This window comes from Gobio gobio (assembly GCF_949357685.1).
Source record: "Gobio gobio genome assembly, chromosome: 7".
Classification (NCBI taxonomy): Eukaryota; Metazoa; Chordata; class Actinopteri; order Cypriniformes; family Gobionidae; genus Gobio; species Gobio gobio.
In genome coordinates, this window is record NC_137103.1 from 46,305,241 (window position 1) to 46,319,063 (window position 13,823).

The 13,823-nt window shown below is 38.3% G+C and overlaps 1 protein-coding gene across 1 annotated transcript in view; it reads right to left on the minus strand.

Annotated features, from left to right (window-relative positions):
- The window catches only part of ttn.1 (titin, tandem duplicate 1), a 140,029-nt gene that overhangs the window by 72,442 nt on the left and 53,764 nt on the right, over positions 1-13,823 (minus strand). The window contains exons 86-116 of the mRNA XM_079820923.1: positions 13,154-13,420; positions 12,905-13,044; positions 12,675-12,801; positions 12,039-12,181; positions 10,688-10,811; positions 10,102-10,368; positions 9,868-9,965; positions 9,508-9,676; positions 9,166-9,432; positions 8,574-8,840; positions 8,171-8,449; positions 7,674-8,082; positions 6,198-6,322; positions 5,842-6,108; positions 5,493-5,762; positions 5,117-5,416; positions 4,389-4,691; positions 4,116-4,303; positions 3,892-4,006; positions 3,509-3,793; positions 3,277-3,428; positions 3,046-3,193; positions 2,716-2,893; positions 2,476-2,597; positions 2,109-2,396; positions 1,714-2,010; positions 1,442-1,628; positions 1,242-1,357; positions 849-1,148; positions 306-605; positions 80-185 (exon numbers count right to left, since the gene is read on the minus strand). Of these exons, the coding sequence (XP_079677049.1) occupies positions 80-185; positions 306-605; positions 849-1,148; positions 1,242-1,357; positions 1,442-1,628; positions 1,714-2,010; positions 2,109-2,396; positions 2,476-2,597; positions 2,716-2,893; positions 3,046-3,193; positions 3,277-3,428; positions 3,509-3,793; positions 3,892-4,006; positions 4,116-4,303; positions 4,389-4,691; positions 5,117-5,416; positions 5,493-5,762; positions 5,842-6,108; positions 6,198-6,322; positions 7,674-8,082; positions 8,171-8,449; positions 8,574-8,840; positions 9,166-9,432; positions 9,508-9,676; positions 9,868-9,965; positions 10,102-10,368; positions 10,688-10,811; positions 12,039-12,181; positions 12,675-12,801; positions 12,905-13,044; positions 13,154-13,420 (6,604 nt within the window). The remainder of the gene's footprint in view (positions 1-79; positions 186-305; positions 606-848; positions 1,149-1,241; positions 1,358-1,441; positions 1,629-1,713; positions 2,011-2,108; positions 2,397-2,475; positions 2,598-2,715; positions 2,894-3,045; positions 3,194-3,276; positions 3,429-3,508; positions 3,794-3,891; positions 4,007-4,115; positions 4,304-4,388; positions 4,692-5,116; positions 5,417-5,492; positions 5,763-5,841; positions 6,109-6,197; positions 6,323-7,673; positions 8,083-8,170; positions 8,450-8,573; positions 8,841-9,165; positions 9,433-9,507; positions 9,677-9,867; positions 9,966-10,101; positions 10,369-10,687; positions 10,812-12,038; positions 12,182-12,674; positions 12,802-12,904; positions 13,045-13,153; positions 13,421-13,823) is intronic.

Sequence of the window (13,823 nt, forward strand, 5' to 3'; positions counted from 1 at the left end):
ATGAGATAATTGTTTTGCTTTGAGCACCATGTGCAAACATAATTTTGTTAAACAAAATCTGTGTAAAATTTGTCCATACTTGGTGATGGGTCTTCCACCATCACTGTTGGGTGGCTCCCATTTCAGGTCAACATGTCTCTTGGACACCTCCACAACAGTCAAAGCGTAGGGTGGTCCAGGGGTTGCTATAGAGGACATGAATGACACATTTTAATTAAAAAAATTGTGTGTGTGTGTGTGTGTATGCATGTATGTATACATTATTATACTTAAACATATTCTTTATGACATGAAGTTCAACTTACTGAAAGTATCCTTGGCCAAAACAGAGTCCTCTAGTTCACAGAACTCACTTACTCCCACTGCATTCTCAGCAGCAACACGGAACACATAAAGAGTGCCTTCATTAAGTGGAGTGACAGTATACTTGGTGTCTTTCACTGTAGTGTCCACAGCCTGCCAGGCCCTGCGTCTGACATCTCTCTTCTCAACAACATAGTTGGTGATCAGAGAGCCACCATCACTATCTGGTTCAGTCCACTTCAGGTCACAGTTGATTTTAGTAATGTTAACCACCTCAAGCCAACGTGGGGGATTTGGAGGATCTGGTCAAATGAGAATGACAAAAATATTATTTAATCAATGATATTATTATCAATGATCTATCTATCTATCTGTCGGTCGGTCGGTCAGTCGGTCGGTCGATCTATCTATCTATATATATATATGTATATATCTATATATATATATATATATATATATATATTCTTGATATGATCTTAATATATAATTGTTGACTACAATGGCCATAATGTTTAGACAAATCAAAACTTTCTGTCAACACTTACAAAGTCTCTCTTTGCAAACAACAGGGTCACTTGGGTCACTGGGTACACTCTCTCCAGCAACATTGACGGCCTTGACTCTGAAAGAATACTCTTGCTTCTCCATCAGACCCTTCAATAAATGCTCTGTTGTTGGCACATCCTCAGCTACACGAACCCATTCCTCAGTTCCAGTCTTTTGAAGCTCAATTATGTAGGACTCAATCTTTGCGCCACCATCATGCTCAGGCCTGGTCCAGTGCAGAAGTGCTGAAGTCTTGGCAATGTCTTTGATGAATGGCTTCCCAGGAGCCCAAGGAGGATCTAAAACAACAACATTTGAAATGAAACAACATCATGACTTTAAATTGTAATAATTGAATTGCCTCAACATAGGAAAATAAAACTGTAACTTACCAATTGGATCTTTAATCAAAACTGGGTCAGTCTCATCACTTGGCTTTCCTGGTCCAGCAAGATTCTCAGCCAAAACACGGAACCTGTACTTCTTCTTTGTTGGCAAACCTTTCACCCTTAATAGGTAACATTAATTTGAGAATTTATTTTGCCTTTAATTCACCATTTAAATGCAGACGCAATGAAAACAATTATCCTACCTGTATGTTGTGTCCTTAATTGGCAACTTGTTACACCTGATCCATTTGTCAGTCTCAGGATCGAACCTCTCAACCCAGTAACCAGTGATGGGGCTTCCACCATCTTCATCAGGCTCATACCAAGTTAGAGTTACAGCATCCTTTGTGATATCAGAAGGCTGAACCTTGGTTGGTGCCCCAGGAGTATCTAAGTGACAGAGAAAGAGAATTCATTTTGTAAATAAGGTGAGATAAAGAAACTTAATGTATAATATAGTGACATGTACACTTACCAAATGAATACTTTGCAACAATAGGCACATGCTCTGCAGGAGTCCCAATTCCATACTGGTTCTCAGCAGACACTCTGAATACATATTCCTTCATAGACACCAGTTTGCAGGCTTTGAAAGCAGTTTGTTTGATTGTAGCAGACAGTTTCTGCCACTCTTCTTTATCTGTGGGTCTCATCTCAACAATGTAATTGGTTATTGGGGAGCCACCATCATCCCTGGGGGCATTCCAGGCCAGACAGCAGGATTCATTGGTGATTTCAGAGATGTCAAAAGCAGCGGGAGGGCCAGGTTTATCTGTTTTTCAACACAATGAAAAGAAATGAATCAATCAAAATATGGCCTTTTTTATTGTATTATGCTGAAATTACAGATTATGTAAAGCAACACCCTACCAAGAATGTTGACGTCAACCGTTGCTGTGGCACGGCCACAAGTGTTGACAGCCTCAATGATATAGGTAGCTGTGTCAGATCTGGTTGTTTTTGCAATGGAAAGTGTGGAATGGCCAGGTTTTGTGTCAATGCTAATCCTTTCCTCTGGTTTCAGGACATGGTCAGCCTTTGTCCATTTCACTCTTGGATCTGGCTTGCCAAGCACATCAGCAGGCAGGTCAATCTTAGTGCCAGCCCTGGCAGTCAAGCCTGCAAGAAGCTTTGCATCCAGCTGGATCTCTGGTGGCTCTGTAGTAAAATAAAAATGTGAATATAGCATATTCTAACTGCTATTTAACTATTAAATAGGTGGATCTTGATCACTAACCTTTAGGATCGACAGCAAGGATCTCGTCTGTAGCCTTGCATGGTCGGCTGGCTCCAAGTCTGTTCACCGCTCTCACGCGGTAGGCATACCATTGACCTTCAATAAGACCAGTCACCTGGAACCTTTAATATGTATAATGAGACAGATTAGAGATGTATCTGAATAATTATAAAGCGCATTTATATGCTTTAGTTACAGTATGTTCCATTACGGGGATGCTTGCGAAGAATCATTACTCACTTAAGCTCAGGTATGGGATCTCCACAGGCTTCCCATTTGTCAGTGCCACGCTGACATTTATCAACAATGTAGCCCTTGACAGCAGCACCACCATCATATCTGGGAGGTTCCCAAAGCAGGAAGATGCTCTTTGCTGATTTGTCCCTCCATTTCAGGTTCTCAGGAGGGTCAGGCACAGCTGTATTTCAAACAAGTTTCATACACTGTCATAATGTTCTTTATTTCACACCCCTCAAACTAACGGAATGATATTGTCAAGACAGAATGATATACAGTATATTAAGTATTATACAAACATTATGCCTGTGTGAAACACTTTTTAAGACTTACTGGCTGGGGAGGACACATTCACAGGTTCATCAATGTATGCTGGCTCTCCTGGTCCACATTTGTTGCAAGCAATAACACTGAACAAGTACTCCTTGCCCTCAATGACATCTGTGACAGTGTACTCAAGGTCCTGTACGCCTGACATCACCTGAAGTGTAGATGTTGTTAGAACCTAAATGTTTAATTGAGTGTACAAATACTGTAAACAAGTAACTGTTAAAAACATCTCACCTTGACCCAGGTCTTGCGGGAAACCTCTCTTTTCTCAATATTGTACCCACTTACAGGGCTGCCTCCATCATGCTCTGGTGCTTCCCACATTAGGTGCACATGATGTCTGGTCACCTCTGCAACTTTGAAGTCTTTCGGTGCACTTGGACATGCTGAAAAATGCAAAAATAGGATTGTACATTAATTGTTGTGCAAAACCAAAAACAAGATGTTAAAATGAAAATTTGCATACCAATAACATTGACTTCGATGTCTCCAGATACGGTTGTCACATCATTCTCCAGTTGTAAGGTGTATGTTCCTTTGTCTGGACGCACACTTGGTGCAACAGCCAGTTCGGTGTAGGTAGGCTTTGTGACCATGGAAACACGGTCACCTGCGGTTAGCTCTTTGTCACCAAATGTCCACTTGGGTTTAGGCACAGGATATCCCGTAATGGGAACTCGGATGATAAGAGCATTTGGGACAATGACCTCCAGACCATTTTTGAAACCACTGAGGTCCATGGTGGGACCCACTAAGGGCAGAAAATAAAATCGAGAAAGCATTTAAAATAATGTATATATATTTTCCATCTGTCTTTAAAGTAAAATGGCTAAAGTTAAAATAGCTTACCATGAGGGTCATCAGCTAAAAGTGGCCCAATTGCATCAGCTGGATCAGAGACCCCAGCAGCATTTTCTGCACAAACTCTGTAGTGATACTTCTGACCAAACTTCAGTCCAGAAACCTTAATATAGGACATAAATGAAAACATAATCAATAAAAATAAACTTTTAATAAGATTATAAATTAGTATTGTTAAATTCAAAACAAAAAAAATGGTCAAGATGACATACCCTGTAGTAAAGGTCAGGGCAAAGCCTTGCATTACATCTCAGCCACTTGTCAGTGCCATCTTCACATTTCTCAATGATGTAGCCTGTAATCATGCTGCCCCCATTGCTGATGGGCGTTTCCCATGGCAGCTGAACAGAGTCTTTGGTCTGATTAGTGTAGTTGAAGTTCAGAGGTGGACTTGGCCTCTCTGTAATAGGAGACAAAATTGTTAGTTTGACACTGGGTTTTGCAACAGCTAAAGAGATAGTGAAGAAAATATAAACCCTACTAACCAATGGGATCCATAATCTTCACTGGATCTGTGGCAGCACTTGGTTGGCCAATTCCAGCCTTGTTCTCAGCTCTAACCCTAAAGATGTACTCCTTGTTTTCAACAACATCACTGAGTGTGGCTGTGCGATCCTCAGCTTTGACCACCAAAGCAGGCTCCCATTTCAGAGAGGTTCTGTCACGGAGTTCAATGATATAAGATGTAATCTCTGATCCCCCATCAATCAGTGGTGGTTCCCAGGACACCGTGGCACCTAACCTATTGACAACTCCAACCATAACCTTCAGAGGTGCATCAGGCACATCTGTTAGAAGCAGAAGAATGAATAAAAATATTTTTAAGAAAATGTTTTGTTTAGTTGTTACAGTCTCAACTCTACTAGACAATCCACTTGTTAAGTCGTGATGTAAAGATGTACTGTTTCTGGGTACAAGCTTAGTTCAATTGAAAATACCATTATGAGCACCATTTATTCATATCACACATTTAAGCTACGCTTTTTAAAAATCAGTGTACACAGCATCACAGATACAAATATTTCAATGATTCATAAAAGATTAATTGTAAGGCTATCAGAGATTTCGGTATGGAGGTGAGGTTAGGATCATTATTTTCCGGTGGTATTTCAGCACACTGTGAATATTATTAACACAGTTCGTTGTTGGAAACAGCGTTGCATGACATCAGACTTAACAAGCGAATGAAGAAATAAACTAAAGCATAGCTCACCAAATTTGTTCTTGGCTTGAACTGCCTCATCTGTGGTAACAGTCTCTCCATTTCCAACTCTATTGCGTGCACATACACGGAAGAAATACATGTTGTCCCTCTGCAATCCACCAACACAATACTCTGGAATGTCGGCACGGTCTGTGGCCATTGTCCAGGTCTTGCGTTTGACATCTCGTCTCTCAACCACATAAGCCAAGATCTTGCTTCCGCCATCACTTTCCGGTTCCTCCCAAGCAAGGCTGACCTCACCATCAGCAGTGTCAACAACATGCAGGTTCTTCACAGGTCCCGGAACATCTACAACAACACTTTTATTAGACATCTAGAACATTTTTAATTGTCAGTACATCATCTAGTTGAATTTTCTACTCACCAATTACATCCAGATTAATGAATGCCTCTCCTGTTCCATGTTTGTTCTTGATGACAATCTTGTAACGACCCTGGTCTGACTTCTTTGGGTCCTTGAGCCTATACTCTGTCCGTTCATTAGATGTGTCAATGTTTTGCCCAGGTAGACTGATGTCATTATAAAACCATTCTGCCTCAGCACGAGGATAAGCATCGTAGGGAACCATCATCACAAAAGGCTTTCCAGCATCTGTTACAAGGTTCTGATCTGTGGTCTTGATCTTAGGAATAGCTGTAAGGAAAAGTACAGGACATTAACAATTATTCCTTTATACGAAAAACCAAATTGCATTAACTCTAACTCTTCCTACCTGCAAGCTCAAGCTTGGCTCGGGCATCCTTCTCCTTGGCAACTATTCTGTATTCTCCCTGATCACGGGGTCTGATCTCACAGACCTGCAGTCTATGAACTTTGCCTTCACTAATCATCTGGTATTTGTCACCCTGAACAATGACCATGTTGTTCCTCATCCATCTGACCTCAACTCTGTCCTTATTTAGTTCAGCCTCAAACACAATATCAGATCCTGGGGGCTCAAATACATCTGTGGGTGGTCTGACAATTTCCACTGGAATCTCTGTTGAAAAGAAAGATGCCATGAACACATCAAATCATTGGGCAATATGAACATGGATACCAGAAACAGGTTATGAAAAAAAAATGTACCTTCAACAAAGAGACGTGCCCTTGATCTTTTATCTTCCACTCCACAGGCATATTCACATTCATCATCTGGTCTGCACTCTTTGACTACAAGCTTGCAGTCTTTTCCATCTTTCTCCATATGATATCTAAAAAAGATCATAAACATTAACAAAAGTTTTCATATGATCAGAGTACTTTTTCATATAGTACGTTTACATGGACAACAATACTCCGATATTAATCTGATTAAGACCATACTCTGATTAAGAAACTACCATGTAAACAGCGATTTCTAATTACCTTAATCCTGTTAAAGCCATACTCAAATTAAACAAAAATCGAATTAAGACATGTGGAGTATGCCTATTTTAGTCGCATTATCGAAGTGCATTATAGACATGTAAACACCTTAATCTAACTATTAACGTTGTGTAGGAGTTTTCGCCGCATTTTGTGACAGGACACACACACCAGGCAAGTGCAGAGGGGAGGGCTTTGGGGGCTCGAGTCTGCCCTTTTTAAAAATGTATCAAAAGTGCCCCTCTCAACAATCATCAATAATATTGTGACAAATAAAACAGAATTTGAATTATAATTAATATAACAGCGCGTACAAAACAGTAACAAAGCACTCAAATGTCCCGTTTATCTTTTACGTATCTGTCAGTCTGAAATGTCGTTGCCATGACGTGTTGCTATGGTGCGTTTCTTGCTTGACTGCTCATTCTGACACTGCCTCCTCTATATTTATTTCTTTGTGTTGTAATAATTCTACTCATTGTAAAAGTAAAATACAATAAGTTTGTATCTGTATTCCCAGATTCATAATTGTCTGCTTACAACAGCGGTCGGGAACCTCTAGGCTCGCGAGCCATATGGCCATTCAGTGAACGCCTGTGGCTCGACGGCAGAAAAAACCAATCCAAACAATCACGATTTTGAAACCTTAATTTTCATCATTAATCAAAGCTATTATTCAAAATGTAGGCTGTCAAGAAGGTGGCAAGATGGGCAGTGTCTCTTCAAAAAAACAACAACTGAAAGAATATATAATATTACAAAAAAATAAACAACGTAAGTAAATATATACATATACATACATATACATATATAAATTGCATTAAAAAGTATAAAAATATACATATAAATTGCATTAAAAAGTATAAAAATCACTTGTTTTTATAAAGGAACACTGTCCAACAGCGACAGCCGCAGGTAAATTTACAGGGGGTTGCCTGAGCCCATTGATTTTAACAGACCCACGAGAGTCGCGCTATGATTGGACGTCGGACAGTGTAGCGTGGCATGGGGACGTAATGACGTACTATTAATCAATCTATGTTCTATAACATGTAAAACGGGAACATGAACGGAATATTCTAAAAGCAACTCATGTAAACACCTTAATCAGAGTATTGTCTTATTCAGAATAAGGTCAATAATTAGATTACTGCTGTCCATGTAAACGTAGTCATAGTTTCATGGTTAAAAACTAACCTTGGTCCTTCTCTGATTTCACGTCCGTTCCTGTACCATTTAACATGGGCTTTTTCCTTTGACAATTTGCAAGTGAACTCAGCATCCTCAAACTCTGTGATGGTTTGATCTCTGAGCTGAGAGGTGAAATCAGTAGGCGCCTCACTGATGACCAGTTCTCCTGTGGACTTATCAGCCCCAGCAATTACAGTGTATTCACCTTCGTCTGCAAGGACGCAGTCCTTAATGGTCAAAGTGTGCTTGTCCTTGTCAACACGATACAGAATTCGTTTGCTGAAAGTGATCTCTTGACCGGCCTTCATCCACTGGACTGTCACATTTGGTCTATTCACTTTGCAAGAGAAAGTAATGGTCCTCTTTTCCTCTATTTCACAGTCCTCTAGTGGCTCAATGATCTTGAGGGCTTCCTCTGTGGATGAAAAAAAGTGTAAACATTTTGCATATACTGATGTCAAAATACACATGGTATAAAATGTAGACATATAATAATGATGCACCTAGTACGTTGATGTTGGCAGAGCACTTGGCCTGTTCTCCGCGTTGGTTTGTCAGTGTAATGGTATAACTGGCTTCATCTGACTTTTCGGCAGCTTTGATTCTCAGAGAGAACACAGTGTCTCTCTGAGCCATAATAAACTTGCTACTCTCAAACATTGTCTCGTTGTTCTTCAGCCATTTGGCTTTAGCTCCCTCTGAGTTCACCTCACAGTTAAGAACAATCTCTTGTCCTTCTTTTACTTGGGCATCCTTGACGGGAGTGATTATCCTCAGTTTTTCTAAGGAGACAAGCAAAGGTACCAGTTTTAGTCCAATTTAATACAATGATTAAAAATTGAGCATTTGGAGACCTCTTCTACAAAAACATATTACAGAAAAATATACTAAAAAAGAAACACTTACCAATCACCAGCAAGTCCGCTGAAGCCTTTACAGAGCCAATGTGGGCAGTGAATGCACCCTCATCTTTTAGCTCGCAGTTTTTGACAATGAGCGCTCTCCTCTTGCCATCAATGACGATTTCATACTTGTCATCAGTTGTAAGTTCTTTGTCTCCTTTGAGCCATTTAACTTCATAATTTTCCTTAGACACCGAGCAAACAAACTCAGCCTTTTCACCTTCAACTGTCTCTTGGTTTTGGGGCCTAGCAATGAATTCAGCTGCCAATTCTAAAGCAATAAAAAGAGTACATTTTGAGTAAATCAATGCTTAATTAAATGATCAGTGAGATTATTCAATGCATCAGGATTCCCACATCTTTAGATCAGTAAACTTTGAGAAAAATATTGAATATATTGAAAAATATTTTCTTATAAAAATCAAACAAAATATTTTATGGCTTAGCATAACTAAAACTTAAAAAACTAATATATATATTAATATATATATATTTTAAAATTCTATGACCATTGGAACCCTGAGCTTGCAGGACTTACAACAGTTATATAATATTTTATAACAGTGAGTTTGACAGAATCTAAATTTAAAACATACCACTGATCTTTAGAGTTCCTTTTGTTTCTGCAGAAGGCAGTTTGCAGTGGTACTCTCCAGCATCATCCATACGGAGGTCCTGTATGATGAGAATTCTCTTTCTCCCATCTACAACATGTTCATATCTACCACCCTCAGGGATCTCCTGGTCACCCTTGTACCATGTAACTTCTGAACTGGGTTTGGAGACCTCACAAATCATCTTAATGCTGTCGGTTTCTGTGCCCTCAACACTGGACAGGTTCTTTGTGAATCTAGCTTCCTCCTCTGCAAGGCAAAAAAATTGTCATTACTGTCTGTATTTTAGCCTTATTGTAGAACAATGAATGAAATTAAACTCACCGACAACTGTCAGCATTCCAGAGGATTTGGATGTCCTTGCGTCACATTCATATTCTGCCTCATCATCAAACACTGCCTTACTGATGATGAGAATACGCTGTAATCCCTTGGCAATAATTTCATACTTTTTGCCTTTTCTGATCTCAGCACCATCTTTGAACCAGCGGACCTGTGCAACAAACAATTATGAATCAATACACTCTCTGCTTGTGTGCATGCTTTTGTTAAAATTAAAATAGTAAAACTAAAACTTTTGCAAATTTTTCAATTCAACTTTTCACTAAAATTGCTATGCTAATAATATAATTTGTAATTAAAACAATTTCACTAGTACTCTCAGACTTTTCTGTTAAAAAATACCTTGGCACTTTCACGGGACACTTCGCATTCAAATTTAGCAGATTCCTTCTCCTTAACCTCAACATCATGAAGAGGCTTACTGAATTCAACAAATGGAGCTGAAAATAGACAAGACAAATGCATTATACAAATGCACTGTTGAAAAGCCATTTGTTAATGTGTTGTTTATTTTATTTCTTCACGATAATTGGCTTTAAATTTCTACATGTCAGTTTTTTTTTGTTGAAAACTTACGTTCAACATTTAAGAAAGCAGATGTCTTGAACTCCTTTGCATCACAGATATATGTCTTGGCATCATCAAGGCTACAGTCCTTGATGATCAGCCTCCTTATGCGTCCCTCAGCCACCATCTCATACTTCTTGGTTTTACGAATTTCCTGTCCGTCTCTGAACCACTTCACATCAGCCTTCTCCCTGGACAGTTCACATTCCAGAATGGCAGTGGCTTCCTCTTCAACAGTCTGGTCCGCCAAGGGCTTGGTGAACTCAACTGGTGGCTCTGTGATATATAATGTGGTAACGTGAAACTCTAAGCAGTCTATTTAAGCCGCTCTTGATAACTACTACAAGAAACAACCTCTTAAAAAACATTTATATAGGAATACAAACATTACAGGTTTGCACAAGTATTCCAGGTATTTTTTTATTTTTTTTAACACAAATAAAAATGACATTACACAACAAAATTACCAAAACTTTATAATTAAAATAAAAATGGAAATAAAAATAAATTCATAATAATAAACTATAATAGTATCTAAATTATACTAACATACTCATTTTATTTGTATATTTAATTTAATTTATTAATTAATTACCATTCACAAAAAATTTGGCCTGGGTCACAAAGTCCTTTGCAGTCAGTTTCACTTCCCCAGCCTCTGTCATTTTGACATCTCTTAAAGTCAGGGAATGCAGTCTTCCTTCTACTCTGGTGACCACCTGCACATAACAATGTGGGATAGTTGTTGAGTGGTTTAATCAATTGCTCGTCCCATTTTTGCAACATTTGCGAAAGCAAATATGATATCTTTCCCTGCCATAGACAGAATTTTCAATCATTTATGATACAACGCTTCCCTGCCATTGATGGAATTTTCCGGCAATCCATGTTTTTAACATAGGGGGTATATACGGTACGCTATTACGCATTTTCTGAAAGAATATAGAATCTCCAGATCAAAACACAGGCGAAGAAGCAGCAGAGACAAGTGAAAGAAACATTGCTTATGTACATGTAAAATAACACTATCATCAAACGTTAAACAGCATATAAATCAAAACTGCCTAACGTTACAGATTGAAATGTCGACCCATGAAGAGGTATAAGATTGTGAAGCTTTGGGGGTGTTGATGGAAGCAGTCTACTCCATCTATGTTTTGATCATCATTCTGAATCTGATACTAATGAAGTGTTTAACAAAAATTAGATTTTCTCAGCTTTTTGTTCAAATTGTTGCTTTTTTAATTAAACTTTCAACGTACTTTCAAGTGTTGATAAAAACAATCCATGAAGGTTTGTTTTTTTTTAAAGCAGAGGCTCTGTTCTTTCTTTTCATCAGAAATAATCAGAATTATATATTGCATGTTCAGATATTCATACAACAAAATATTTTGGGGGTCATGAAAGTTTTGTGAAAATGTTCAAAAATGCTGGTGCTGGCTGGAAACTTCTTACGCTGGTGGGGAAAGATTTAAGGAAATGGCAACATCAAAGAAAATGTGATGCTATTCAATTAGTTTCTTAGTTACCTGTTATGCATTAGGAATGAGAAATATTAGAAATATATATTTAATATTTTAATACAGACATAAGACACAAAATATATTTTTATCAAAATTCTAAAAGATTAAGTTCACTATAACAGCACTTCAACAACACACTTGAAGCAGTTAAAAATAACCAGAAGGGCGCCTGCAGGGCAAAATTGCCATGTGTTATCTCAAAACCAGCCAGTACAGCTGGAAGAACTTATATGCAGAACATTTTTAGTTATATAACTATGTGCTACAGTTAGTATATAATGTATATAGTTTTAGACTATTATAATTTTGACATAACTTCATACAATAAAATCTGGAAAGTTTTGACATGGATAAAACTAAACTGAAAAATGAAAATTGATGATTAAAGACTAAATTGCTGAAATCTAAAGAAAACTATCTTACCCTATCACTTGGCTCCATCTTTGTTGTTCCAACAAACCATTCAACAGGAATATCTTCATATGAGAGTTCACAGTCAAAGGTGGCAGTCTCTCCAGCAGTGACAGTGACATCCCGAAGAGGTCGCAGAATGCCAATTGTGCGTGCTTGAGAGGAAGAAAAGGCCATCCTTAATAATGCCAAGAAACAATCCTACTACAAGTCGTCATTGTGCTCTGTCACTAAGCTACAATTTGCAAACTTGAAGTACTATTCAGTTTTCCAGTTTATCACACAGGGCTTTGTATCATTACCATATTGAGATTCCTTGCACTGCCTGTGGTCAGATACACTAGGAGGCATGTTTTGGCTCTGCCAATCACCCCCACCCTCTCCTGATAAGGAATGGAGCTTCTAAAATAGTCTTGTTGGCTGCTGACTAATCCCCACTAAGTTATCTGTTACTGTCACTAAACATTTCCTTTTTTGTAAAACAAGAATGCAGGTTGGTTTGTTACCCAATGTAAAAAAAAAAAACAGGTTATTTTTGTTATGAATAAATAATCTAACACAAGCCTAAGACAGTCATAAAGAATGACAAAAAACTGGTTGCAGAGAATAAGGTTGGCCAAATACTTGCTCACTTATAAGTATTCTCACCTTTAACTCTGAGCTGAGCACTTGATTTAGCATTAGCAGCACAGAAGTCTACACCACCAGCCATATCCATGCGGACATTGTAAAGAATGAGCATGTGCTTGGTGCCTTCCTCCTTGATTTCACAGTCCTGAGTGGAACAATTTAATTTGTTGTTGAAAATAATAACATAATATCTAAGCAAATATTTAAAAAACAATTGTAAAACAACATGCATGGCAGGAAACCCTTACAGCAGACTGATGCAGGGCATCTCCTTTGAGTTTCCAGTTTCCATGAACATCCTCCTCAGAGATTTCTGTCTCAAACCGAGCAGTCTCTGTCTCTGTGACCTCCACACTGTACAGTGGACGGACAACCTTAATATCACGCTCTGCAAAGAAAAGTAGAGTAGAGACTAGGTTATAGTAGTTCATAGTGATTTTTTTAAATTTAATTTATCAATCTATATATGAAATTAAAAAAATACATTAAGTACATACCTTCAATGTTAAGCTTGGCTGCCGTTTTGTCAGAGCCGCAGTCACACACGTAATCGCCAATGTTGGCCTTCTCTGCCTTCTTTACTGTCAGGATACGTTTCTTTCCATCAGCCTTGATGAGGACGTTCTTAGAGGGAGTGATCTCCTTGTCGTCTTTGAACCATTTCACCTGAGCAGATGATTTGCTCACTTCGCACTTCAGGACAACCTCATCCTTCTCAACTGCAGTGTAGTCTTGCAGCTTGGTGGTAAAGTAGGCTTCTCCCTCTGTTGATATAGAAAATAAAATTTTCAACATGATTTACCAATATACAAAAATGACTATGCAAGGGATATAATGCCAAATGAACCCATATAGAGTGATCGAGACTTTGACACAAAGTTATTTTTTCTATGGACTAGTTAGCTTCCTCAATTTTAGGAACTTATATATTTCTTGTTGCTTATTCTTTTGAGCAAAGTTTTAATTTTTCTTGCTTTAGATGAGCATTCTTGAGCTTCTAGTCATCTATCAAAGTGTTATGCTCACCATAAAATTAATACCCAACACCTCAGATGGCAATTTTCACTGAATTTTGAAGTATAAGTTTTGAGAAAAATAAAAATCACAAAATGGAACCAGTTAGCTATTGTAACTTACTGGTAAAGAAAGTGAAAGAGACTACGGAGT